This window comes from Populus alba, chromosome 13, assembly GCF_005239225.2.
Source record: "Populus alba chromosome 13, ASM523922v2, whole genome shotgun sequence".
NCBI lineage: Eukaryota > Viridiplantae > Streptophyta > Magnoliopsida > Malpighiales > Salicaceae > Populus > Populus alba.
In genome coordinates this window covers 4,141,109-4,169,100 of record NC_133296.1, presented here as the reverse complement: position 1 = coordinate 4,169,100, position 27,992 = coordinate 4,141,109, and the positions used below count along the sequence as shown (strand labels likewise).

Below are 27,992 nucleotides of genomic sequence, written 5' to 3'. Positions count from 1 at the left end.
TCGGCGTGCAAGAGCTGCTGAAGGAGATTCTGTCACGGTTTGGCCAAATCAGGTTCGGTTGAAGGTGGAGTTGGTTCTGCTATTACATGTATGGTGGCCGTTGTTGCTAGCCACGGTGAAGAGGGGAAGAGTCGTTGGCTATCGACTGGAGGATGGGAGCCTTTTATGTTGTTGGTGGTGAGGAGTTGCTTACCGTGAGTTGAAGGGAAGTGCTTGGTGATGACGGTGGATATATTCTCCATTGTTCACATGAATAATAAGTGGAGAGTAAAATGTAAAAGTATAAAACATTGGATGCGAAGCATAAAAAAATTGCTTCAAACTAAGGTTAAACCTTATTTTTAATGAATTTTATGAACCAAACCATAATTTTATTTTATAACCAAACACTATATTATTGAATTTGAAAAAAAACACAACATCTACTCCTTGGACTAGTCTCCAAGTTTAACTTTCATGAATTTGTATCATGATTTACAAGTATGGGACTTTTTTGTAATTTTATTTTACTTGGGAACTATTTGGTAACATAATCTAAGTACAAGGATAAAACATCACTAATTATTTTAGAAGAGAAATTAAAAGTAACTCAAAACTTGAAACTAACTCTCTTCAAAACTCAAAATCATAAAAACCCTACCCAAGCACCTAATTGAAAAGGAGACCCAAATTCGCAGAATATCAACACCACATTCGATTATTCGAGCCCTAATTCTCTCAAGTAAATCACTTACCTGCAAAAATCTTTTCTGAGGTTTTTGTTATTCATCGATTCTGATTCAGTCTCGAATTAAAAATTGCTTACCTTTTATTGTAAAAACAACGAGCATTACTGGGTTTTGTAATAAAACATGAAATTAGAAATTTTGAAGCAATAATCAGCATTATAAGCATAATTCCTTTCTGGATTTTGTTTTGTTTGAGCTGTTTTGCCGTTTCTGTTTCTGGGTTTTGCTTGACTTGTTTATGAAGCTAATTCTCTCTTTCATTTCTAGGCATTACTATTTTTGGAGGGTCTATCTGAGTGAAAATGGAGGACAAACACGAGGAAGTTGAGGACATTGAGAGTGGTTTAAGTGATTCATTTATTGACGACGACGACGACGACGATTCTGATAATGATGATGATAATGAACCTTCTACATCTGGACAAGATGATGGGACCCGTATTCAGGTTTCTTTTCTTTTTTTTGCTGTTTTCTTATTACTGTTAAGTGTTAATTACACTGCTGTTGATTGATAGTTTTTAGAGTATGCTATTTGTTTATATGAATGTTACTATTTTTGGATACTAGTATTATAGGTTCGAACTCAGAAGTTCGACCTTGTGAAAAAAGAGTCTCGTGGCTATGGATTGTTCAAATGACCAATCTTGAATTAATGAACATTCCATTGAGCGGAAGCCTAAATGAACATGCTTGGTAGAAAAGGCACGAAGAAGAACGAATGGGTTCAGGTTAACAATGGGCCTGGAAAGAGTAACAATAGTGGTTTACCATGGTAGGCCATGACACCACGTTAATGTAATAGGTGGAGTACATCCATTAGAAAAGGCCATTTGAACTCTTGTAAGTTTAAAACCTGCCAATCTTCTAGAGCAAACGGGACGGTTTCATTTTTACTTTCATGGTGCAGGAACCTTTGACCGACCAAGAAGTAGAGGAGTTGGTTGCTGAGTTCCTGGAAGTTGAGAGTAAGGTATCCAAATTTTTTTTTGCTTAACTTTACCATTCTGTTTTTTTATTTTTCAATTTTGTTTTAGAAGGTTTACTAAAGCTTACTTTAGGCTGCAGAGGCTCAAGAAGCACTGGAAAAGGAGTCTCTTGCTAAAATAGAGAGTGATGTGAGAGAGGAGTTGGCACAAAGTCTCCAGGGTGATGATGTTAGTTCTGCTGCTTTCTAATTGTTTCTGGGGTTTTTGTTATATCAACTTTGCCTATCATTTATGCATTTCTTTCTTGTCTATGTCTAGCTGGAGGCAGCTGTTGAAGATGAGATGGCTACTTTCAGGGAAGAGTGGGAAAATGTGCTCGATGAGCTCGAGACTGAGAGTTATCATTTGTTGGTCTGCTTCTTTCTTCAATTTGAGTAAAATTTATTGTTCTTAATGCATTTTTTCGGTGAATGTATCTTGAGGCAAACCAGACAAGGTCATAATTTGCTATATCTCCCATGACATATTTTTAGCAAAAAGCTTCTTTGATACATAACACCTTGCTGCATTTTTCACTGGTTTCTTATCCTTCAATATCCATGATGCAATCCCATTGTTTATGAAGCTTACTCAGGAGGAACTTAAATGCATTCCCTTGTTGTTTCTTCATCAGATTTTGAACTTTATGCATCGGGATATGGCTGCTATTATTGTTTATGTGGCTCTAGCAGATTCCATTTGGCTGGTAGCAGCATGTGCATGGTTCAACTCATGTTTTTTTTACCATTTTGCTATGGTTTTGAGATCATCCATACAAGCAATAAATATGTTGAGCAGAGTCACCAAAATAGAAAAACTGAGCATTTTAATTAGTAGCAAGCAGGTCTGAATCTGTTGTTTGTGATCTGATGGGATGTGAAAACAGATATGGTTTTAAGAACAGTACATTTAAGGTTGTAGTGTATGCAAATGAGTTATGATTGCATAGTTACCTAGAAGTGCTGTTTTAGGAGTGTTGGAGTGAAGGAGGAGGATGCCAAAAGATGTAAAAAAAGTATGGGGAAAGTAACCACAAATCAAAAAGTAGCTTCCAACATTTTTTAAATACGGTCGAATTCTCAAATCAGCTGTTTTAGGAATGTTGCATGGACATGGAGACTGCTCGATCCCTGCACACCCTGTACCTTAAAGCAGCTTTGAAGCATCTCTAGGATTAGAATTTGGGAAAGTAGATAGTTAAAATACTTGACCACAAGACTTGGTGCCTGTTTGTTTAAGCTTCTCAAATCATCCCTTTTCATGCTTTTCAACCTGCTTTTTGTCCAAAAAGCCAGTTTTGAAGCTTAAACAAACAGGTCCTTAGTAAAGGAACAAAAGAAACCCAACTTAGGCCTTATTAGGATATAACCAAGGCCTATTCCAATAAAACAAATTTAAACTTTTGGGTTTAGGATGGATGTTCCTTATTAAGCAAGCCAGAGATGCAACATCAGTTGTATAAGAGCTACCAGGTCTTAGTCATTTTATCTAACTGATCCATTAATCCATGAAGTATGGGCAGTTCATCAGAATTCATATATTAATGGAACCATTAGGTTTTGAATTGTCAAGGGAGCATAACAATTAATGCTTTCTGGTTTAATAACAATATTTATGGTGAACCTAACTGTTCAGGCAACATATGGTTGCTAGCATAAACTGGGCCATTTTGTTTTTGTGAAGTGAAGTGAAGTTTTCTGCCCATCTTTGATCATTTCCCATAGGAAATGAAGTTGTCATGTTATATTTCCATTTTCTGCCCCTAACTCACTTGCTTTGCCAAACAGGAGCAACTTGATGGTACTGGTATTGAGCTGCCAAGCCTTTATAAGTGGATTGAGAGCCAGGCTCCAAACAGTTGCTGCACTGAAGCTTGGAAAAGAAGGGCACACTGGGTGGGAACTCAGGTGACCAAGGAAACAACTGATACAGTAGCTGATGCTGAGAAATATCTTCAAATCCATAGGCCTGTTAGACGGTAAGGTTTTGATTTTTCAGCATGGTGAATTGTGCAAGGTTTGAAGTCCATTTAAATAATATACTTTCTGGGCTCAGACGACATGGTAAATTATTGGAGGAGGGTGCAAGTGGATTTCTGCAGAAAAAACTTGCAATGGATGGAAGCGAGGCTATTGCAGAAAATGGAGAAGTAGATTGGGCCTCTATGAAGAAACTATTCTCAACTAGCAGTTCTGAGGATGTTGCTTCATTTGGCAGCAGGCATTGGGCTTCTGTTTACCTTGCCAACACTCCTCAGGAAGCTGCACTTATGGGACTTAAATTTCCTGGAGTCAATGAGGTGACATTTTTAGCTTGCGTGTATAATTTGCTACCTTATGACATTTCTGCTTTGTTACTTCTGTCTTAAGCATTTTCCAACCACTCAGCAATTTCATGCTGTGTCATTTGGAATGAAAATCGATTCGCAATATTACTGAACAAGGGCTAATTGTTTTCATCTTATTTTGGCTGATCTGATGTATTGGTTCATTATGTTTTGTCTTGATGCAGATTTTCCAAGCTTAGTATAAACCATCTGTACTTTTAGGATGTCTTTTTTATTTTATGGGCATTTCTGTTCCAATTCTGTTTCTTTTCTCTTATAATTCAAAAGGAAGCAATCTAAATGTTGAATCAAGTTTCAAGAGGCATATCGCCTCACCCACTCAGCAAACCTTCTTAGGGTAATGTAGAAACAGACTCTGACATTTTCGAGTTACTAATTGACTCACAATTACTTGACTGTCAGGATTGGTTGGACTTTTGCTTTGTGGTCTTGTTCTATCTGTTTCAGCTGGCCTCCCTTTGTCTCCATTATGCTAAAGTTCAAACTTAACACTGTCCTCTTTGGTAGAAACTTGCAATAGCTTTGAGATTTACCTTATTTCAGGTTGAGGAGATTGAAGACATTGATGGGAATTCCTCTGATCCATTTGTTGCAGAGGCCATAGCAAATGAAAAGGAATTAGTTCTTTCAGAGGAACAGAGAAAAAATTACAGAAAGGTTAGTCGATATTGTTGTATGGAATATTGCAATTTTTATTTCCTTAAGTTTTCAGATTAATATTCTGGACATTGAATTACTTGTTTTAGTTTCTTTGGAGCCTTATTTGTGGTGGTATTAACTTGATTAGCTAGTTCATTAGGACATTATGAACTTACATTTTAAAGCCAAATAGGTCAAAATGCTGCTCTCACCAAACTCCATGCAATCTGATGAGGTGATCAGAGTGACCGTGGATAGTTACGATTAAAGTTCCCATTAATTGTCATCCCCATTGGTGGTTAAGCTGCAGTGTTTCTACTGGTGCTTGATGGATTTGTTGAATTTTTTGTGTTGGTGATTGGGATTTTTTTTGTTTACATTAATTGTCATCCCCATTGGTGGTTAAGCTGCAGTGTTTCTACTGATGCTTTAGGGATTTGTTGAATTTTTTGCGTTGGTGATTGGATACTTTTTTTATGTTTAGAACTCTGTGAATGTAATCTTTATTGCTTAATCCTGAAAATCCAAACCTTCATGGTATCTTGGGATTATCATAGGATAATTTTGCTTTCTTCTTCGAGATGTCATGCTTCAGTTGCTTTCGTGTGAGTTTTGCTGAGGTTTTGTCCAACAAGCTTTTGCAATTCTTTTCAGTCAGTTAATATAATTTTCTTTTATCTAAAAAAGTATTGGTCTTCATCATGCAAATTTGTATGTACTGTAGATTATAGTGATTGTCAAGCTTCTTTGATTCTATGCTCAGATGATAATAAATTGTATGGTTCTTATATTTGTACTTTAAAAGGTCAAAGAGGAAGATGATGCAAAAATTGATCAGAAACTTCAACTTCGTTTGAAACAAAGGAGATGTCTTAAGAGACGTAAACAGGTGAGATTTTTCATTCTTTGTTTTCTTGTTTGATTTGTCTGTCATTTCCATGTTATCTAAGCCATGGATTCTATGTTTTGTTGTTGAATGATGGGACTCTTGACATGAACTTTGAAGTAGGGGAGGCTATCAAATTTTGGCCGTTCAGAGTTTGAAATTGTTCCATATCAAACTAGGTCTCGGAAATTTAATTGATTGCATATGCCGATGCTATCATGTTCTTAAAGTTGAACTGTTTCTAATTAAAGTATTATTGTTTGAATTAGGTGTTGGAAATTTAATTGGTTGCGCAGTGTATGCTTCAGCTATTATATCTTCAATACCTCAACTGTTTTTTTGCAGGGATGCTACAGAGTGTATACTCTCAAGGCAATCCTTCTATATGTGAAGTCATGGTTATTACTGTAAAACTATATGTTTCTTGAAATAGACTAGTCATGTTCCTTTTTCTTGTACTCTTATTTAATTAGGGTGTCAGCTCAGTCGTCCAGGAAATGGGAACAAACATGGCTGAGTCACTGCCTCTGGATGACAATTATCATGAGGCCACATGCCAAGATTTGAAGAAAGACGTGTGTGAAAATTCTGGAGACCTTGATATGGAACAGTTGATGAATGAGAGCAATTCAGTTTTCCCAGAATCTGATGCCTCTGAACCCAGAAGGTCCAAGCGTCCAAATGAGAGTGAGGACCTAAGCATCAATAATAAGAAGATTCGAACTGTTATCATAGACAGTGACAATGAAGCAGACATTTTGGAGGATAAATCAGTACACGGCATTAAAGTTGAGGATCAATCAACTTTGCTAGAAAACATTGGGGACTCTTCTGCTGGCTGCAATCCTTCACTGGGTTCAAGTGAGAAGTTTCAGTGCACTGCCTGTGATAAAGTTGCTGTTGAAGTGCACTCGCATCCACTTTTGAAAGTAATTGTTTGCAAAGATTGTAAATTCTTAATGGAGGAAAAAATGCATTTGAAGGTATGAATTTTGATAATGCCTATGCATTCACCCAAGTTGCTTCAAATAGGTTATAAAATGCTCAAGTATATCATTTCCTTCATAGATATGTATTTAAGCAGTTACCTAGGATTATTGTCGTAACCAGGTTTTTTTCTTGTCAGTCATCATAATAATGTTAATGAGTGGATCAACTTACAAGGATTCTCTTCTTACATACATGATGTACTTAGATTCTTTCTTTTAGTTGTGTTTGATGATGTGATATATAGATAAAACAAAACAGAGTTTCCGTCAGAAAACAATGAAAGCTAAATAATTTTAACCTTTATGGAATTATAGGTGTAACTTTATCCCTAGTTCCTTGAATATCATTTGCCAAGTGATAACAAAAACTCAAGATATGCAAAAAAACATTTACCTCCATCATTACATGCCATAGAAGTCTGATGATTGTAAGACTGCTGGTTCTTACAATTGGTTGTGACAAAGCCTAGTATTTGTCTCTTTTCTAGCACGCTCAACAAAAACAACAACAAATTAGAACTTTTATTGCTTGGAGTCTGAAAATTTCTAAAGTATTGAATTTCATTCTGTAGACTATTACAACTTACTAGGATCATATTGATTTTGCAAAAAGTGAAATTTCTAGCACATCATTGTTTGTTGCTTTTGTTGTTTTTAATGCTTTTTATCCTATTAAGTTTTCCACAAAATTTCATTCCTTTGCTGAACTTGTTGCAGGATCCTGACTGTTCTGAGTGTTACTGTGGATGGTGTGGAAGAAACAATGACTTGGTAAGTTGTAAGTCATGCAGAACATTATTCTGCACTGCTTGTATAAAAAGGAACATCGGTGAAGAGTACTTGTATAAGGTTCCAGTTTCTGGTTGGCAATGTTGTTGTTGCTCTCCAAGTCTGCTACAAAGACTTACATCACAGTTAGAGAAAGCCATGGGGTCTGGAGATATAATGGTTTCAAGTTCTGATAGTGATTCAGACTCTTCAGATACAAATGACGGTGTTACAATCAGGTATAGTGTTCATTATTTTCTCATTCTTTTAGTTTGGTAATTTTTGTTTCCCGTATCCTATTCTATCCAAAAAAATTTATGTTTTATCCCAAGCATAATTCTCAAATTACACTGTATTGTGACAGCTCTAAGAGAAAGAAGAAAAAGAAGATTAGAAGAATCATTGATGATGCTGAATTAGGAGAAGAGACCAAGAGAAAAATTGCTATTGAAAAGGTGCTTTGTGTTTTGAATGCTCGATTTGATCAAATCTGTTATGTCAGTACTGATTATTCATTGTTTACGATCTTATGCAGGAACGTCAAGAACGCTTGAAATCCCTGAAAGTCAAGTTTTCTGACAAATCCAAGATGATGAATTTTGCAAGCTGTAGCGGAAACTTACCTGAAGGTACTAGTGTTGAAGTGATTGGTGATGCCACAACTGGTTATATTGTGAATGTTGTGAGGGAAAAAGGTGAAGAAGCTGTGAGGATTCCTCCAAGCTTATCATCTAAATTGAAAGCCCATCAGGTTCCATTCTATCCCTGTGCAGTTTCCCATACTTCAGTCTAGTTGTCGTGTTAGTTGGTTGCAGCATTCTGTTTCTTGTATCCAAAGTGTAACGACATTGCTTCAAACCTAGCTCACAACCCTTTAGGGTTCTTTGCCCACCAGCTTACTTGAAATTAATATTCAGTTCCCAACTTGCTATCTTATTATTCTAGTGATTATGACACCCAGCACATTTGACACCAGCTGGTGTTAAATAGGTGTGTTTAACTTTAAAGTGTAGGAAGTGAGGACCTGGATAGGGGTCTTATTTGAATGTTCTTTCATATTAATAGTTACATGTCATCACTGATACTGATTTTTCGTTTTTATTTCTATCTTATTATAAACGTATCCATATATTTGCTTACCTAAGTTGATTTGACATTGCAGGTGGCAGGGATAAGATTTCTGTGGGAAAATATTATACAGTCAATTAGAAAAGTGAAGTCCGGGGATAACGGTCTTGGTTGTATTTTAGCGCATACAATGGGCCTTGGTAAAACTTTTCAGGTATTCTGTTCAGCTTCTCTTTTGAACATTCCACTTCTCATTGGTAATACATGAGGGCGTGTATTGTGAGTGGTATTAAGAATGCTTGCCACTAAATCTGGTAAGTGTTAATTGGTGAGTTCTTGCCAATTTATTTCAACTTTCTAGGTAAGTTATTTGCTCTAGTCCTGATGTTTGCAATTAAATATTAACTCTATCTATTCTAAATTATAGAATTTTGTTCTAAATTAGAGCATAGTGAACAATCAGTTTACTGGTTGTAGTTTTAGTGGCAGTGTTAGTAATAGTAGGAGCCTTTTATTGCTAACTGTCATGCCATAATTTAATTGTACAGCATAGTGTTATACTCATTTAATCTGGTTGGATAGTTACTTTGCTTGATTTAACGATTTGCATTACAGGTCATAGCTTTTCTGTACACTGCCATGAGAGGTGTTGATCTGGGTTTAAGAACAGCACTCATTGTGACTCCTGTGAATGTGCTGCATAACTGGCGCAAGGAGTTCATGAAGTGGACACCTTCAGAAGTAAAGCCACTCCGTGTTTTCATGCTGGAGGATGTGTCGAGGTTTTGTTGTATACTTTTTCCCTTTCTTTTTTATTGTATAGCAAAAGAAATTGTCAAATTGATTTTACTCATTAAATTTCAAGTGCAGTATTATCAGAATATTTGTTTTTAACTAAGCTAAAGTGTAACTCCTTTTATATGAATTGTCAATGATAACTTCAGTGCGGAATTTATCCCTTGGAAAGAATGTGGACATTATTGTCAATGAACTAGCAGCAGAAATCATGACTTTTGGGTATTTTCATTGAAAGACAAGATTATTTGATTTTGTAAAATGAATAGAAAATGTACCTGATGTCCAAATATAAGAAACAAAGCCAAGATTGCTAATATCTGTATAGTATCTAGCAAGTGATCAGGCAATGCCATGTATTCTTTACCCATGTTTGAATCTGTGAGCTGAGTACTTTACTTTTCATGCTTGTTTATAAGGTTTAACTTGTCAAGATCCATTTTGTTTTCTTAGAGTTTGAGGGCAATTGGAGAAAGAAATTCAATTTTGGTTGCTCATTCGTCGGAAGAAATACAAAAATGGAAAGACTGACATTTAATTAATCTAGGTGTGGCTCTTGTGTACTTTTGATAGATTAGTTATTCAACAAAATATCCTGAATATGTTACTTAGAAAAAAGGTTTGATCAAGACAGTGTCATTATATCCAGTATATTATTAGATAAATGTTATCTATCTCCCTCTTTCTGTGGGGATCTTCCATTCTGAACTTTTTAATTCACTGTTGGGTTTGCTGGCATCAGGGAGAGAAGAGTGGAATTGCTTGCAAAGTGGAGAGCTAAAGGTGGTGTTTTCTTGATAGGCTACTCTGCCTTTCGGAACTTATCTCTTGGAAAGAATGTGAAGGAACGGAATATGGCTAGAGAAATGTGTAGTGCCTTGCAGGTATTTTTGCCTTAACCATTCAACTCAATCTGTGCTTTGAATCACTCAAGACTAACCATGGATCTTGACATGGACACTTAAACTTTGCATTGATGAAATTTGCTTTTCTAATATCAGGATGGACCTGATATACTTGTTTGTGATGAAGCCCACATCATCAAGAACACCAGAGCTGAAACAACCCAGGCACTGAAACTCGTTAAATGCCAGAGAAGGATAGCATTAACTGGATCACCTCTTCAGAACAATCTAATGGAGTATTATTGTGTAAGTTGGTTGAGATGATTAAAAATTCAGATTTTTTCTATCCACTGGTGTGTCTCTAATAGGATTTATATATCTGAAATAGATGGTTGATTTTGTAAGAGAAGGTTTTCTTGGCAGCAGCCACGAGTTTCGGAACCGGTAAGATTGTCCCTGGCATTTTTCTGGCTGGTTTCTCCTTTCCACTGGTTCCAGCACATCTTAATTGGGTTTTCTCATGCTCGCAGCTTCCAAAATCCTATAGAAAATGGACAACATACTAATTCAACGGTTGATGATGTAAAGATAATGAACCAAAGATCTCATATTCTCTATGAACAATTGAAAGGGTTTGTTCAAAGAATGGACATGAGTGTGGTGAAGAAAGACCTGCCACCTAAAACTGTATTTGTAGTGGCTGTAAAGCTCTCGCCATTACAGAGGAAATTGTACAAGAGATTCCTTGATGTGCATGGGTTCACAAATGATAGGGCTTCAAATGAAAAGACGAGTAAGAGCTTTTTTGCTGGTTACCAGGCATTGGCTCAGGTTTGTTATTGATTATTATGTCTGTCGTGCTTGTTGTAAGAATGGGCATGCACTTACAAATAATGATATCATGTCTGTTACACTCTGTTTGACCTTTTTTGAACATGTAAATAGAGATTGTGAAACTTGACCACATCTGTAAAGTTGATTTGATTTATCTAGACTTTGATTCTTTAAATTTTGGAAATTATGTCTATTATTTCACAGTTATCTTTTACACAGTCAAGACCAAATTACCAAGGTTTTCTTCTCCATTCATTTCTGTTGAAGAATACTTGTTGAAGTTTTTTTGGCTCAGTAAATAGTTTTTCATTGTAAGAGAACTTCAAAAACCAAAAATGGCTCATGTTCAATTTTAATATGCAAATTTTTGTTAACTGCTAGGAAAAAATAACGATCAGCTTATGATAGGTAGAAGCAATGTTAATGGGATGTTTGGATAGTGATACATGGTTTGGTAATGTAATGCACACATATTTATGCATTCGTGATCCATAGGGTAGGTGGTATGCTAATTCATGGTTAGTAGCAGCCAATTACTTGTTATTTTTTGACCAGTTACCTTATTAAATTTTTCTGTCTTAAAAAAATATCTTTCTTAATTGTTTTTTTTCTTTCTAAAAAAAGTAATGCGGTATTCTTTTACCTTTTTCTGGAATGTTTTGGGTCTTTATTAAAATTTGGAAAATGAGAAACAAGTTATAAGTAAATTATAGGAGTAATGAAACCAAAAAAGGATTTAATATCTTGCCCATGGATTAGGATTGTAATAGTTTTTTCACAATCTTTGCTTCCTATTTCTACTGTTTCCCCTTCAATTCTCTATTTTACAAAATTGGAAACAGTCTCTTCTCAAAGGGGCCTTAACCTGATGTTTAGAAAAAAAAAAGCAGCAGGGGAAAAATTATTTTCTTTTTTCTAAACATTAGGGAAAGTCCCTAAATGTACCCCCATGTACATTAACTAACTACCCCCATGAACCACGAATGTCATATGTGCTAATTATATTCTTGAATCCCATACCATGACCTAAATGTCCCACGAATCTGCTAATATTGTTGATGGGCATAACTCTTACCTTGAAGATCTTAACTCAATGCACATTGTGAACCCTTTGCATGTCTCTGTTACTATATTTTTCTGCAAAAATAAGCAAAGATTGTGGTTAGTTTCTTGCATGTAAGATATTTCTATAAAAAATGGGTCATCAAATCTTATGTTCCAGATCTTGCGCCACCCTTATCCGTGAATGTACAAGATCTAGACCATGCATTCCGAAATATAAAACATGATTGATTTTGTGAATCTGGTAACACTGGGAAGAAGATTGCAGTGAGCATTTAGAAAACTACAGGGTGCATTTTTTGTATTTTCCTGCAAGGTTTAAAACAGGTGAAATAGAAATTTTCTACATTGCAATGATTATTAATGCAACAGAGCTTGTGGAAGGTTTAAGTGAATAGGATTCATGGGTGATAGGAATAGTATGTTGTATTATTTGCTACATTCCCTTGATAGAAATTTGCTACATTGCCATGATTATTGTTGTTGCGAACTCATTTTGACTCTTGAAAGATTTTGTGAATAGTTGGTTCTTTTACTTGAAAAAATTATCATCTAATGATTCCAGCAACAAAATATAGTTATATTCAGATAATTATAATCCGGCACCTTTTGTCATTGCATTTGTTTGTTGCTTTAATGTCAAAAGGGAAGGCTGAATAAGTTTTCAATGATGCATGTGTAAATTAATCTATCTTTTTGTTCACTGGTTTTAATGAACTTTTCATTGTTCATAGTAGATATGGAACCATCCTGGAATTTTGCAATTGAGGAAAGGGAGAGAATATGTTGGCAATGTTGAAAACTTTCTTGCAGATGACTGCTCTAGTGATGAAAATGTGGACTACAATACAATTGTTGAAGGTACTCCATTTCACCATTATATCCATATTGCTTGCCAGTTTGACCCATCAGTAGTTGTGCATGCTAGATATATGGTGGATGTATTGAGTGATTGTGGTTGTGGTCAAAATGCTCTAGAAGACAGTAAATTTCATCAGTTAACCTTGAAGGTTTTTTTTTCCCCATCTTTGATGGAAAGTTAATCTTGGAGTTCAGTGTCATGTTTGCTATTATCCTAAACTATTACTGTGTTCAGAATGAGGCAATTCATCATACAGATTTTTTATTTTCAATATGCTGTGTCTTATTTGCTATATGCTGAAATATTACAGTGTTAAAAAATATGCAATGATTCATAGAAGATAATTTCAAAATTTAATGTTTAGGGTCATATTACATATTCAAAAGGCACTTCAACTGTCCATCTTCTTCTCATTGTTTCTTTAAGATTAACCTCGTAGGATGCAGTATACAGAGTTTCTAGACACTAGAAGCCACCAGTGCAAAGCACAAATAATGCATTTCAAGAATTGCAGAATCAAACCTGTAACCACCTATTCAGATTTTACATAGGCGCGTATAATCTGATTACACATAAAAAAATATGATATGACATTAGGAGTGGCAAATCTCTTTCACCCTGAAATTTCTCTAGTGTCCTTTTAGCCTACATGCATGGCTGAGCTGCTTGCACACTAACTTGGGCAATTAAATTGGGAAATTCATTCTCTGTGATTTTAGGGTGAGATGTACTGGCCTGAATTACTACTTTGATGTTGAAATGTGACGCGGCGTATAGCGTGGTCAAAAGTTAGGGCTCTCAAGCCCTAAGGTTACAAATCTAAGATGTAGAGAAATTTAGAGAAAACTCTCTTGTGTTTTATTAGAAGTCTTAATAATAATCTTCTTCTCAAAATAAACTAGCATCCCTATTTATATTAGTCCTAAAATCCTTTAAGGGAAATGATTTTTCATTAAAACTTACCTAATTAATAGAATTGATCTAGCATTAGGATTTTTAAATAGTACAATATTGATTAAATTAAAAGTTCCAAGTTAAATAGGAAAAATAATCCAAATACAATAAGATAAATAAAGGCAATATTACACAATAACTTTTGAGCTTTATTTGAAGGTCTTCCTGATCTCCAAACATCATGAAATTTTAACTCAATAGGAAATAGTGTCTTTACAATCTTTTGTTAAAATTGTAGTTCAATTCAACAGTCAAATTAAAAATTATGTTTGGTCTACCAAACCTTTTCTTAAACTCCTTAAAACTTCAAAATCTTAACCACTAATAAAATAATGCAATAAATATTTTTATGCCAAGAATATAAAAAATATTCCCCACACTAGTCCCCTCTACTTCCAAAAAACTCGTCCTCGAGTTATTTGTCAGAAATTGAACCTGATCACTCCAAAGAAAAAGGTATTTCAAATATAACGTTGTAGCTAGTCTATTCACGAAGTTGCATGTCTTTGACTTGTGAACTTCAAAATTTAATTTATGATGTATACACGTGAAAGAAAAATCCATATCTAATGTTATATTTTTTGTTTCTATGAAGTGCACTTCTTGTTCCTTCCCACATTCTTTTACTTAAAACTTGAGTTCATCATCATCTATGACCTCCAATACTTTAACCGTTGTATGTAAAGGAACACCAAGATAATCTTCCATAATATCTCTAGAAGAATTATTAGGAATTATCATGTTCTTCTTTGCCAGATTTTCATCCATGATTGAAAGGTCATCATTTGCTATTGGCTTCTCTAATTTAAGGTCAAACGACTGAAACTATTTGTCAGCACCTCTTTGGTCACATTATCTTCAACATGATTTGATAACTTTGAAATTTTGCTTTCACCAAACTTCTCCTTGTTTTTCCTCCCTGTCTTTTGAGAAGGTTGAACATAAAGCAAATAATAATATCTTCAAGATAAAATTTAATAATAATTTATTTGCTTATGTCCTTAATATAAAATATCTTCATAATCTCATATAAGTTTCAAAATTAATGATTGTTTTAAACCTCGCCAAGATAAAATTAAAGGCATACCAATACGAGTACTAAAGTTTAAAAATTCGAATCACCATTCTTCAACACCATAAGAAAGTTTGTTTACGACAAGTCTTACTTTTTGATGACAAGGAACCTTGTTGAAATAAAAATAAGTTTCTAACTTTTCCAACCACTTGATAAATCTTTTCTTCGAAAATCTCCCATCATAGAATGGAATCTTATCTAATTTAGGTATAGATTTGGGGTTTTGCCTGCCTCAAGGTAAGTCTCCAAGGAAATTCCTCACCTTTTCACGATTATTGTTTGCTTTTCTCATTAGTTAAGCTAGATCTGATGTGGTTTGCTTTAAACCTATGTTCCAAACAATCTAGTTTTTGCTCTTGAGCCCGCGCAACGCCTTAGAGGGCCTTCACTCCTACAACGAGGAGTGGGTTGCTATCGTTTTTGTCCATCAAAGAGACTAGTCTGCTCCGATACTAGTTGACGTGGCATATAGTATGGTTAAAAGCAAGGGTTCTCAAGCCCTAAGGTTATAGACTTAAGTTGTAGAAAAATTTAGAGAAAACTCTTTGATGTTTTATTAAAAGTCTTAATAATAATATTCTTCTCAAAATAAACTAGACACTCTTATTTATATTAGTTCTAAAAGATTTTTTTAATGGGAAATGATTTCTAATTAAAACTAAAATCATTTATAGGAAAGGATTTCTAATCAATACTTACCTAATTAATAGAATCCATTTAGCATTAGGATTCCTATATAGTAAAAAACTAATTAAATTGAAAGTTCTAAGCTAAATAGAGAAAATAATCCAAATACAACAAGGTAAATAAAGACAATCTCACATGGTAAATCTTGAGCTTTATTTGAAGGTCTTCTTGATCTGCAATTATCATGAAATTTGAACTCAATAAGAAACAAGGCCTTCGCATTTTTTTGTTAAAATTGCAGCTCGATTCAACGGTCGGATTAAAAGTCTGCTTGATTTACCAAACTATGTCTTGGATTCTTTTTAAACTTCTCAAAACCTAAAAATCTTATCCACTAATGAAATAATACAATAAATATTATCATGCCAAGAATATGAAAAAAATTTCCCCATGTCAAAATGTTAGTCTGTTATTATGTTATTAGCGGGTAACATTGATGTGGGAGCAGATTGAAATCAATTTTTTATGGTTATTACATTCCCAAAACAAAGCCTGTTGGCCTGAATCACCACCTTCACAAGGTTAAGCAAAGAGATACAAAACATGGAGAACTAACTAGCACTTGGGAGATCTAAATGCTTCTGTAGTCATTATTTTGTATAGCTGCATGGATATTCTCAAGACATTGCTCTAACATGGTACTTTTGTTGATACTTCATGCTTGTGTTAAGAATGCATGGATATCGTTCTTCTCCTCCACCTGGACCCATGTTAGTTCTGTTTGTTATGATGTGTCTATTATTGATTGCTTTTTGTGCTTGCAGAGAAGTCAAGGAATCCAAATGATTTTATTCAAGGGAAAAGTGATGATGGATTCTTTCAAAAGGTACGGACATAAACAAATGCTGAATGATTATTATTCTTTACTCATTTTCTGAAATTACTGAATTCCCACCATCTTGTTGATATGTAACGTGTTTTTCTATGTTTTCCCCCCTTTCCAGGATTGGTGGAATGATCTTCTACTTGAAAATAATTATAAAGAGGTTGATTACAGCGGCAAAATGGTATTGCTGCTTGACATTTTAGTCATGTCTTCTGATGTGGGTGATAAGACGTTGGTTTTTACCCAGAGCATACCCACTTTAGATCTGATAGAGCTTTATCTTTCAAGATTACCTCGACTTGGAAAAAAGGGAAAGTTTTGGAGAAAAGGAAAAGACTGGTATAGGTGCGCATATATAGCTGTCAACTGCTTTCACTCATGGGTTTTCTGCTTTTTGATGATATAGATTTGAAGTTCTTGATTTGGACTTGAAATGTCTTCATAATTGCAATAAGAAGAATCATAGTTTACTTCCTCTCTTCTGTCCTCAACAGGCTAGATGGAAGAACAGAGAGCTCTGAAAGACAGAGGTTGGTTGAGAGGTTCAATGATCCCAAGAATAAACGGGTCAAGTGTACTTTGATTTCTACCAGGGCTGGTTCTCTTGGGATTAATCTCTATGCTGCTAACCGGGTGGTTATTGTTGATGGCTCTTGGAATCCAACGTATGATCTTCAGGCCATATATCGGGCTTGGAGGTGGGTTCCACCAATTTTTTTTCATTAAGCTGAAACATGTCCTCTTATGTCTTGATTGAACCTAACAGTTACCATTTTTCAGGTATGGCCAGACTAAGCCAGTGTTTGCTTACAGATTAATGGCACATGGAACCATGGAAGAAAAAATCTATAAGCGTCAGGTGATAGAATAACATCTTGTAGCATTAAATTGGCCTGATCTCTGAAAGCAATTTTAATGAAGAGAATGATTTAATCAGGTAACAAAGGAGGGACTTGCTGCAAGGGTGGTTGATAGACAACAAGTATATAGGACTATCTCCAGAGAAGAAATGTTGCATCTTTTTGAATTTGGTGATGATGAGAACTCAGACACACTGATTGACATTGGCCAAGAGTATAGACAGGCAGATACCAGGAATATTTCTTGCCAAACTGCAAATTCTTTGAAACAGAATGCGTCTCGTTCTCATGGAAGCTGTGCTTCTGATAAAGTGATGGAAAGCTTGCTTGGCAAGCACCGTCAGAGGTGGGGTTATTATTTTATTTTTTATATAAAAAGAACTAATAATTTCTTAGCTTCAATCCTTTTTGGATGCTTGCCTTCAACACTGGAATTTGGAACAAGGATCTAGGACTGTCTGATTGAGTATATTTGTAACTGATTTTTGATGTGCAATCTGTATGTTAACATGCCATTGTCTTAATTACAAGTTCTCTCAGCAATTGGAGTGGAATTTTGAATCACTCGATAAAATAGTAACTTTTCCTTTCTAGTGGTATTCTCAATCATATATTTATTTCAATTAATAAAAGCATAGTGTCTGATGTGCTTCCTCTTCTTTAGGTGGATTTTCGATTACCATGAACATGAGACTCTTTTGCAAGAGAATGAAGAGGAAAAACTAACAAAGGAGGAGCAAGACATGGCTTGGGAAGTGTATAAGAGATCATTAGAATGGGAAGAAGTGCAGCGAGTTTCCCTCGATGATTCCACTTTTGAGCGAAAGCCACCCATGTCAAATGGGGCATCTTCTGCCCCAGATGCAAGCAGCATACCTGTGCCAAGCATGGCCCGTCCTGCATCTGAGGCTTCCAATGGAGCACCTTCCCAGAGCATTTTAAGGAGTCGAATGGTGCAGCGGAAATGTACTAATCTCTCTCATTTGCTGACCCTTAGAAGTCAGGGAACGAAAGCTGGGTGCACTACTATATGTGGGGAATGTGCCCAGGAGATAAGCTGGGAAGATCTGAAACGGGAGGGTAAGGCAGCACGGTAAAGACACCATCCCCTGTATTTTGTTCATATACACTATATCTAGTGTAATCTATTTTGATAGCAAAAGGGAAGCAGCTGAAAGTTTAAATTCATTTGTTTTGGTAGTAATATTGGCGGGCTCATTCTGGCTAATCTTTCCGGTCTGTTTTTGTTTTTGAAGGGAGGGGGGTTGTACAGAGATAATGGGATTTTGGGATGGTTGTAGATAAATTGGAGGGAAAGTGTAAATCTCAACTCATATGATCCCTTTTTGATGTAGTAATTGTTATGGAAGCTGTTGTCGTCAAGAATGTAATTCCACTAATCCTTTCAAGATATGGAGATACATGTTCCTTGGTGTTCTTTTCAAATGCGCAACTTGGATTACTGTGCAAGGGCCTCGGTAACCATGCACTGATTACATTTCAGTATTAGGTTGTTTTCTTGATCCTGGTTATTCACGACATGCATGTGATGAAAAGCATGTATCAACCTGTCAATCTAGAGTTTAGCTTGATGGTGGCTTGTTATGACTGTGTTTCACTTTAGAACTGGTTAATAGAATGAGTTTTGAATTTATTATCCTTAATTGAATCAATTTATTCTTATAAAATGATTGAGTCCTTACATTCTCTTTTCGCATTCAAATTAACATAATTAGTTATATATATGACTTAATATTACATAAAAATTGGAAGTTTTGGTAGAGAATGCGTGAGAGTTTCATATGTGAGAGAGAGGAGAAGGGAGAAGAGAGAGGTGTCTTATTAAGACTAAATTCCTTTCTAATCAGTTTTTAAATAGGCCATCCACATCTAAACTACTCTCTCTCTCTCTCTCTCTCTCTCTCTATATATATATATATATATATATATATATATATATATATATATATATTAGTTATTCTAATTGAACTATAACTAGGTTTTATGCTTGCGTGATACCTGGAGAAAATTTCAAAAATAGTTTTTATTTAGTTCTATGATAATTAAGATAAATAACCATAATAGTTTAAAGGGAAAAAAAATATATTTTTTTTTAAGTCAAAGTCTCGCTTCTTTATTTATGCATTTTTCGTGTTTTGATGGGAATCTCTTCTTCTTTTTTTTTAATAAAAACCCAAGGTAGTTAAAAATAAATAATCATAATAATCTCAATTATTTAAATCGAGGACAATGTTTTTTACATAAAACTCTCGTTTGTTTATTATTTTGTTTTTGATAAAAACATATATTTTTTATTCTTAGCATATTTTTTAAAATAAAAAACTTATCATGCAAGTTTTTTAACCAAAAAATCATTTCTTCATTTTTTTATATGTTTGTATAGAAAAAATAAAAGAACATTTAATTCATGAGACCTATATAAAAAATTAACAATAAAAAGTATCTATTTTATTTTCATTAAATATTCGTATGCAAATTTGTTTTATAATTTGTTGAATATTATGCTTATATACAATTATTAATAAAGTTATTACAAATATAATCATAAAAATATCTAATATTATTTAAAAAGCATGGCATAATTGAGTGATTGTTTAAATAGTATTGTAATTGCTAATTTAAAGAAGAATTTATTTTAAATTAAAAAATTGTTTCTAGGCTAGGAGGACAAGCCTGCCCACATGACCCCGTAAAAAAAAAACTAAAGTGTGTAGGAGCTTGAAACATCAAACTCTTGACTTGAGTTTTATTTTAATTTTTTTATATTAAAATAATATTGTTTTAAAGTTTCTATTTTGAAAAAAAAATATATGTTAGATTGTGGAGAATGGATCGTAAATATATGTTAAATTTCTTGAGAATAAATATTTCGGCAATAGTTGTTTATATATATATATATATATAGTTGGGCCAAATAAAGAAAAGAAGAAGAAAATTAGGCTTGTATTAGATTTGTTTTAGAGGTTGAACTTTGCACTAAACTTTTTTAACATTCAGCTCAGAACTTAGTGATCTTGGTATTGGAGGTTTAATTTTGTATATATTTATGAAAAACATAGCTTAATTCTAAGCATAAATCTCCCATAAGAAATTATCTAGGCAATCAATGCCTTAATTAACATATAATTGGTGTTAGAGTCATTAGCATCATAAATGAAGAGATGGGATAAGACGCTTTTCTGATCCCAAGCTTCAAAATTTACCAACCAAAACACACTGAAAGTGCTTGAAATGACTGGATCAGCATGGCTTGAATATTTTTGTGTTTTCTAGACAATCAAACTCTCAAACAAAACAAGAAATGGATAATTTATGGTGGTGCTCCCTTCTCTTTCGGCAAAATTTATTTAACAAATTCATGACGAGGGAGAGACTTATTGACCTTTTAATATGCTGGGGGACATTACAGCCTACAGCCTTGAAGCTAACCATAAAGTCCAAATTATTGTGGTGGATGAGAAAAAAATGGCCTCACCTCATTTCCTGTTGTGCATTAAGGTGCCTCTTTTAGGCCCTTTTCTTGCCTTCATTTTCTTCTCAGACTTGCGTAGATAAGGAGGAGGAGGAGGTACTGAGACCAGAGACTCTTGATCACTGACTGAGTCACGTAGATAACAGGGCGGAGGAGGTGAAGTGAGTGGAAGGGAAGACAATGGATGAAACCCTGAAGCATTCTTTTCTACCCACATAGAAGCACTATATAGTCTACATGGAGGAGGTGAAAGGTGAGTATCAAGAATGATCATACCATTCTTGATCAACTGCTTTCTATGAAAATTTCTATGACAGCCACAAGCTTCACAGATGAAAGCTTCTTTAGTACCTTGATCACCTTTCGGAGTGAACTCTCCACAACCATCAACAGCAGAGCCACCAGTCAACATGGCATGGTTACGCCAGCACTCTCTATACTCGGTGATTGTTCTTGATTCTTCGTTGAGTGGCCTAGATTTTGAATCAGCATTAGCCATAAGAGAGAGTTTGGAGGGAGGAGGGCTGGAGGGGCAGCTGGCTGTGTTAATATGTTAGCGTTTTTCTACGTTACTTGCAAACTGTCATAACTTATAGTTGTAGAGTGTACTTGCTTTCATTTGTCTACATTATGTGTGGTTGGTGCTACCTGCATGGTTTAGAAAAGGGGAAGGTTTGGTGAGGGACAAAGGAATCAAGATGCATCTGTCAAGATCATTGAGAGATAGCTTTTGAAAATTTCTTTGGTTTAATTTTGCAAGTTGTTAGAAGGGATCATCAACCTGCGGTGTTAAATTTATAAACACCACCCAGCATTGGTGCATTTATTTCCCTCTCATTAAGGCTTTCTTTGACAATGCAGCAATCTGTCACTGTAAATCAATTTATACTCGAGCATGCAAGGGTTCTTAGGAGAAGCAAAACAAGCCAAGCAAAGAATACTGGAAATGATGTTCAAGTTCAACAACAGGCTGCGATTATCTATCCTGCCAAAACACTGCAATAAAGATATTTCCAAATATATTGACTAATAGGCTGCGATCCTCATCTTTATCCATTGCAGCAAACAGGTTTGCAAATATATATAATAACAAGCATGGACACTTAGAAAAAACCTTACAAGCACCATGACTTGTTTCAAGTTATTTCCAACGTTTGTTTTGGCTAAGAAGAGATGGACACGCTCTCATTATCATCTCATAAATATGATTGACTGTCCACGGAGCTAAGATGGCAGACTTTGCCATTGCCATTCTTCTTCTTGTTATTACGCCCACCCCAAGTAATGGAAATTTCACATCCGAAACCGAAACATGTAAACAACCCTCCACCTTCTGTCCTCCGTCTATGCTTCTTACGTCTACTTTCCGATTGCATCTTCCGAAGATCACTATCATGAATTGGAGGAAGTTCGGTTCTCCATCTCTCGAGTTTTGTTCTTAGGCCTTCGATACTATCATTTTCGGTCCAATCCTCAACAACTGAGCTCCTTGAGCCATCTTTATCGTGTTGAACAGCATTTGCTGGTGTTTTAATCAATCCTTTAGCAATTGCTGCTGCTACAACAGACGCGGAAGGCCCCACATCAGAGCAAAGTGATCCATTGATCAAGCTACCATTGCCATTGCCATTTCCATTTCCATTTCCAATGCCATTGCCATTGCCATTGCCATTATCTCGTTTTACCACCGAAGAATTAATCAACGAGCCACCAAGTGACCTGACACCACTCTCTTTTATGCCAGATTTATCAGAGATGGTCTGGTCAGTTTGGTAACTCTGCGTGCGACGCAACTTTGCACTCTTTTCTTCAAGGCTTTGACCGATGGTTTTCGCATCAATGAGGTCATCGAAGCCTACTGCAGACACACTAAGTTCAGTGTATAAAGGCATGCTGCGCATCGTTGTGTCCAGCAGCTGCACCCCCAAGTTCAGGATACCTTGAGGCCGTCCTGATGGGCGACGAACCTGAAGCGCTACGAAGCGCATTTTGTTGTTGTTGTTATGGGAAGGAAACAAGTTGCTTATCAGAACATTTACAGATCCAATCTGAACATCGCGTAGCCATGCTGCGGCGTAGACTTCAATCATGATAGAAGAGTTTTCAGCATTTATGAATATGTCATCAACGCGGAACACAAACTTTTCATTCCATTGAGGATTGGTGTGGCCATTTTGGTCAACCTTGGTAGACAGTTTCCTTCCTGGATGCACCCAAACTATTGCATAGGTACGCATAGATTTGGATACAGGAGCCAGATCTTGGCCTGATATAACATTGATTTCTAAAAGCTGAAAAGGATGCGCATTATAAGTCATGTTGCTTGATTACTATGGCGATCGTGGGGCTAGTGTTGGCTGGGGGCAGCAACGGTGGCCTCTTCTCTAAACTTGCTCTGCGCCAGCTTAGAAGGGACACAATGATCATGGATGAAATTGGAGAAACAATTGAAGGAGTTTTGTCGGGTTGAGATTCATGGGATGCAGCGAAATGAAAGGGGAATGTGGTTGTGTAAGTCTATTTTTAGACCTTGATTGTGTTACACTGTGACTAAGAAATGCTTGCGAGTTTGGCTCCCTCTCCAAAACATTTAGATTTTAGACAACAATTCTGACCATTTTTTATCAGTCAATGATGAATAGCTAAAAACAGTAAAATAATTCAGCCTGAAGTGCTCAGAACTTTCTAACCCCCCATATTTAACGAAAAGTTAAAACAAGAGGTGCCATTTTTATAACCAAAGAAAACTATCTGTCCGTTGCTCATCTGAGTCAATGACAGTTCAGCTTAATTTCAATCTTCTGGACCATTTGATGGACATTAAAACTCCATATTTAACAAATCTAAGATAAAACCTGATTTGAAGCATGTGATCATTTCTATTTTATACTCATCATGCAGCTCCTTGTTTAGCAGAACCTTTTACTTGGTGCAAGACATGGCTTGGGAAGCATATAAGAGATCATTAGGATGGGAAGAAGTGCAGTGTGTTTCCCTCATGATTCTAAATTTGAGTGAAAACCACCTATATCAAATTGGGCCCATTTTGCTCTAGACGGGCTGATAACAGCAGCCTGGCTACCTGTGTCAAGCATCCCCCATATCTGAAACTTCCCACCTTGCTACTTCCAAAGGCATTGCAAGGAAAGCTAAAGAACATTGCCCCACGTTTCTGTTCATGTTTTGAACATCTGATGTAATCGAGTTTGCTTCTAAAGAGAAGCAGCAGCTAGCTCAAATTCTTTCTTTTTGGTAGGTAATGTTTGTCGCCACTGTCCTGCCCATTGCTTAATTTTTTTTTTTTTATTACTATAGATATTCAGGTCAGCTTGCGTGTATTTTGACTAATCCCATAAGTTTTGAAGTTAACGACTATGTAAGCCTCAAATGACTATCATATGAATAACCACATGGCTCAAACTTGAAATTACAGAGAAAACAAATTTTTTAGTCCCAAACTTTTATTACTAGCTACTCCTAAATGGTTATTGCCTAATGTTTTTAACTCCTGTGGTAGTGGTGGTTATACCATAGAGAAGTAGGGCAGTGTAAAGTGTAAACCTGAGGTCATGACACGACCCTTTGTGATGTAATTGTTATGGAAGTTATTTTAGTAAAATATTCCACGAATTTCTAACACTAATCCTGTCGAAAAACAAGCCTTAACACTTTCCCTTCCCAAATACGTTCATCCGATGTATTGAAGTTTAGACTGCGGCTTATGATTGAGTTGGAGGTGCTTTTCAAACTTCAGTGTGGTAAGCCTTTCTTTTCATAGATATGGCAAGGTTTATATGTGATAAAATACATCAATCATCTTCACAATCATAACTAACACGTGCACAGCACGGTATCAATAAATTTACTGGTCCCCACGATCCCTTTTCACATAGGGATTGACAAATTCTTCACATTTCGTGGAAAAGGACACTCCATGATCAAACCTGGCTGCACCTCAAACACATTTCTTGCTGCCTCTACATTTTACAAAGAATACCCTACAGGTAGCAAGTTGCCATCAGAAGGTAAATCACACACTGGAAAGTAATGAGTGGACTTCATTACATTGAAGGCAAAAACTAAATCTTTCTTGCATTTGTCACAAGCAAAGCGTGCTAATAGTGAAGTGCTGTGGAAAACGTCGACAGGTGACGGCATTCTGCAAATGCAGACGCTATCCCTCTGAGAACCCTCTATCAACAAGTATAGACAGAGAATAGCACGGAGGCTAGTAAGCCAACAAGTCTTTGTATGGCCCCTGGCTAGCATATTTCATCTCCCAGCCAGTTATATTTTTCCTTCGGTCCAGTTGGCCCCTCCTCGCCATAAAGCTCTGTTGGAAACAAGTCAACGAGGTTCTCCACTGAAAATCGAACAAAAAATGGGAGATGATCCAGTATCTTATCTATTTCAGATCGCGAATCATACACAATGGTTGGGCCCCATTCTCTCATATACTGCAACCAGCATGGTTCTGTAACAACTCCATCGCCAAGATATTCAGCTGCAACAAGTTGATACTTTATGCTGGAATCCACGTAATACTCGCTCCGAGCAACATCATTTCTCACTCCAATTCCAAGCTTTGTTGATCCTTGAAGGTAAGTCCCAGGGTGTGGGAAACTAGCATGACCATGTTTTGAAGAGTAAACAACTGGCCTATTACCTTCAATGAATTCCAAATCTGAAGCATCCACCCATCGACCGCCACTGTGTTCTGAGAAGAAGACTTGCCATAGTTCTCCAGTGAAGTTGCTTACACGAAGGGTGTAGTGCTCCCAGTCACCCACATGTTGTCCTATCTTGGTCATTGGTATAGTCATAAGACCAATTTTAAGGGTGGCTGGTCCATTGAAAGGACAAAATATCCACATAGCAATATCAGTAAAAGTCCCCCCAAATGCTGGCTTTGCATGAACATAAAGCTCAGCACTCTCTAAATCTCCAGCTATGACATCATTTCTAGCAGCATCATCAACTGGCAAATCTATCCAAAATTCACCATCATTTTCCCCTCCATTGGGCAAGTTTGAGCCCCTAAGATCAATAGGTTCACTCTTCTGCCCGCAATCTCGGTACAGAAGGGCTCCATTTTTGAAGAACCATTGCACTGACGAGGGCAAGCAATCTTCGTCCGGATGGAAAAACACAGTAGGGCCATAATGCTTAATTAGTGCATGAACCTGGTCCAGATTTGGCATTGCAGGCTGAGAGTGGTCAAGATTCTTCAAGCATGCAATATCTGTTAGTACCTCATCAGAACTCAAGTAAGCATTGCAGTAGAATGTCCCAACAGAAACACCTTTAGCAAACATTCCCCTTCTGTGGGGTCTTGTGTTCCAAACCTCAAACGGATTGGAAGATTTTGAATCCGGGGAAATTATTCGATTGCTGGTTTCACATCTTTCAGTAAGATCAGCTCGAACACATCTAACTTCTTCAACTTTAGGCTCCTCTGGATTGTTAGTGACCACAATGCCCATAGCCTTATAACCTTCTGGGGGATTTGGCAGCCAAAAGTAACCACCACCACCATTCGTCTCTGAATTCAAACTCCAAATCAAAGAGTAGTTAAGCGGCTTTCTAAGAGGAGAGTCTACCTCTGAGTCATGGATATGGCCAACTTCAGGCTTGCGGGCATTGGAGTCACAACCTACAAGAACATATCCTCTCAGAGGCTGGTCATTGGACTGACAATAGTAACCAAGGCAGTGAAAACCTTCAGGGATCCCAACAGGCCGATAAAATGTGACCCCTTTTGATTTTCCACGTAGTAGACCACAGCTCCAAACACTCTCAAATTTGGTAATCTTGGCGACTTCTATTTCTCCTAAATTTATTCTTCCAGCAGCGAATCCTTGACCTGAGAAAATGAATGCGTTATCATTTCTACTTACAAACAGATATTCTAAGATTCCAGAAAGTCTATAGAGTAAAACAATATTTAGCATAGCTGCAGTAAATATTAATTACGAATTTATGCATTGATTAAACCTACAAGAATTGTTTATTTCAATTTAAAAGAGTTGAGAAAACATGCGACAACACTTCAACTTACCTCTTTTTAAAATAAAATAAAAAAGTTTAGAAAAAGAATAGCTATCCATTCATTATTAATTCAATAAAAAAAGAATCTAGCAATTCCATATTTTGAAAGTTTCGAGCAAGCTTCAACTTTCAAGGCATCACAGGTTATCAAAGCTTTGACCCAAGTTCAAGCATGTGCCAGATAAACTTATCCGTAATAACAAAAGAATAATAATATCAGATCACGATTCTAGCTCTAATCCTTATAATCCTTAGACTAAGTATAATTACATTCCTTCACATGGTAATCAAGCTGCTAGGTAATTGTTTGATACATAACTGGCTAGATATAAAAAGAAACAATTGAGAGGAAAACAAAAGGGAAACTTCTGAGTTCTGACTGGAAGGAAGAAAAGAAAAAAAAAAAAAAAAAAAGAGGAAACTTCTGAGATTTACAAAAGGTTTAGGCATTTAGCACACAAAGTTGATCATTGGTGAAACAATGAAACACTGCAAACTGAGTCAAAAATCAGAAGAAAGAAAGGATCACCAAAAAAAAAAATGAGGGAGAGTAAGGCATATACAAAGCATATTCCGATCATCAATTAACAGTTTAACACCCAAAACCATAATTAATTAACCAAAAAAAAATAGAAATGAAGAGTTGATTTCTCTTCCTAGAGAAACATAGTCAAACAAATAGCTCATCTTTTTTAAAAAAAAAAAAACAAAAAGAAAGTAGCTTGTGTATGGAAGTATTGGATACCTTGAGGCCATTTAGGAAGAGGTGCAGGCAAAGAGAAAGGTTGAGGGTCTGGCAAGTAGAAATCATCATCATAAAAATCTTGGTTGCTCCAACAAAAGCACTCACAGTACCCACCAAACATATCTTGGTTTCCTTTTTCAAGTAGTCTTGTTCAACTTTTTACAACTAAACCAACAGCTCTTTCTCCAACAAGATTCTCAAAAACCCACCAACACCCACAATTTGTTTTGATCTTTCGCCTCTTGATCCAGTAGTCTCTCTTTCTAAAAACCACTGTGCTTGTGTATCCAGGAGAAAACAGAGAAAGAAAGAGAGGCAGGGTCTGGGGCCTTTGAAAACTCTCTCACCCTCAAAGAAGCATTTAAAAAACTGACCCGTGATTGAATTTATTAGAGAGAGAGAGAGTCCTTAATTCGTATTATAGAGACGAGGAGGAGAGCGGTTGAGTTGAGTGAAAGGAGAGGAAGTTGATGTCTTGATGATGTTCTTGCCTCCTTACCTTTGTTTGTTGGGTTT

At 36.0% G+C, this 27,992-nt stretch overlaps 4 protein-coding genes across 4 annotated transcripts; 1 reads left to right on the top strand and 3 right to left on the bottom strand.

The window, feature by feature from the left end:
• The first annotated feature begins 566 nt into the window (after positions 1-566).
• Positions 567-18,628, top strand: LOC118036472 (protein CHROMATIN REMODELING 20). The gene is made up of 26 exons (XM_035042176.2): positions 567-721; positions 996-1,174; positions 1,636-1,698; positions 1,787-1,882; positions 1,973-2,065; positions 3,481-3,671; positions 3,749-3,992; positions 4,584-4,697; positions 5,485-5,568; positions 6,039-6,548; positions 7,272-7,561; positions 7,687-7,777; positions 7,858-8,073; positions 8,485-8,604; positions 9,006-9,172; positions 9,928-10,069; positions 10,187-10,336; positions 10,419-10,474; positions 10,561-10,861; positions 12,664-12,787; positions 16,269-16,330; positions 16,449-16,675; positions 16,825-17,028; positions 17,111-17,189; positions 17,268-17,536; positions 17,855-18,628. The coding sequence occupies exons 2-26, from the start codon at positions 1,031-1,033 to the stop codon at positions 18,285-18,287; spliced, it is 4,470 nt and encodes a 1,489-aa protein (XP_034898067.1). The 5' UTR covers positions 567-721; positions 996-1,030; the 3' UTR covers positions 18,288-18,628.
• A 2,059-nt stretch (positions 18,629-20,687) lies between these two features.
• LOC118036474 (uncharacterized) lies at positions 20,688-21,182 on the bottom strand. Its single transcript, XM_035042178.2, has one exon. The coding sequence runs from the start codon at positions 21,180-21,182 to the stop codon at positions 20,688-20,690; it is 495 nt and encodes a 164-aa protein (XP_034898069.1).
• A 697-nt stretch (positions 21,183-21,879) lies between these two features.
• LOC118036510 (uncharacterized) lies at positions 21,880-23,001 on the bottom strand. The gene has a single exon (XM_035042233.1). It carries the CDS (start codon positions 22,999-23,001, stop codon positions 21,880-21,882), a length of 1,122 nt encoding a protein of 373 aa, XP_034898124.1.
• Positions 23,002-24,432: 1,431 nt separating this feature from the next.
• LOC118036475 (hypothetical protein At1g04090) lies at positions 24,433-27,992 on the bottom strand. Its single transcript, XM_035042179.2, has 2 exons — positions 27,477-27,992; positions 24,433-26,546 (listed from the first exon to the last, which is right to left on the bottom strand). Exons 1-2 carry the CDS (start codon positions 27,595-27,597, stop codon positions 24,946-24,948), a joined length of 1,722 nt encoding a protein of 573 aa, XP_034898070.1. The 5' UTR covers positions 27,598-27,992; the 3' UTR covers positions 24,433-24,945.

What these genes read in the sequence shown, in the direction of transcription:
- LOC118036472 (XM_035042176.2), top strand. Translation starts at nt 1,031, where the DNA reads ATGGAGGACAAACACGAGGAAGTTGAGGACATTGAGAGTGGTTTAAGT. An exon ending in ATCCATAGGCCTGTTAGACG is followed by an intron (nt 3,672 to 3,748) that starts GTAAGGTTTTGA and finishes TTCTGGGCTCAG; the next exon opens with ACGACATGGTAAATTATTGG. An exon ending in GCCTTGGTAAAACTTTTCAG is followed by an intron (nt 8,605 to 9,005) that starts GTATTCTGTTCA and finishes TTTGCATTACAG; the next exon opens with GTCATAGCTTTTCTGTACAC.
- LOC118036474 (XM_035042178.2), bottom strand. Translation starts at nt 21,182, where the DNA reads ATGGCTAATGCTGATTCAAAATCTAGGCCACTCAACGAAGAATCAAGA.
- LOC118036510 (XM_035042233.1), bottom strand. Translation starts at nt 23,001, where the DNA reads ATGACTTATAATGCGCATCCTTTTCAGCTTTTAGAAATCAATGTTATA.
- LOC118036475 (XM_035042179.2), bottom strand. Translation starts at nt 27,597, where the DNA reads ATGTTTGGTGGGTACTGTGAGTGCTTTTGTTGGAGCAACCAAGATTTT. An exon ending in TCTTCCTAAATGGCCTCAAG is followed by an intron (nt 26,547 to 27,476) that starts GTATCCAATACT and finishes TCATTTTCTCAG; the next exon opens with GTCAAGGATTCGCTGCTGGA.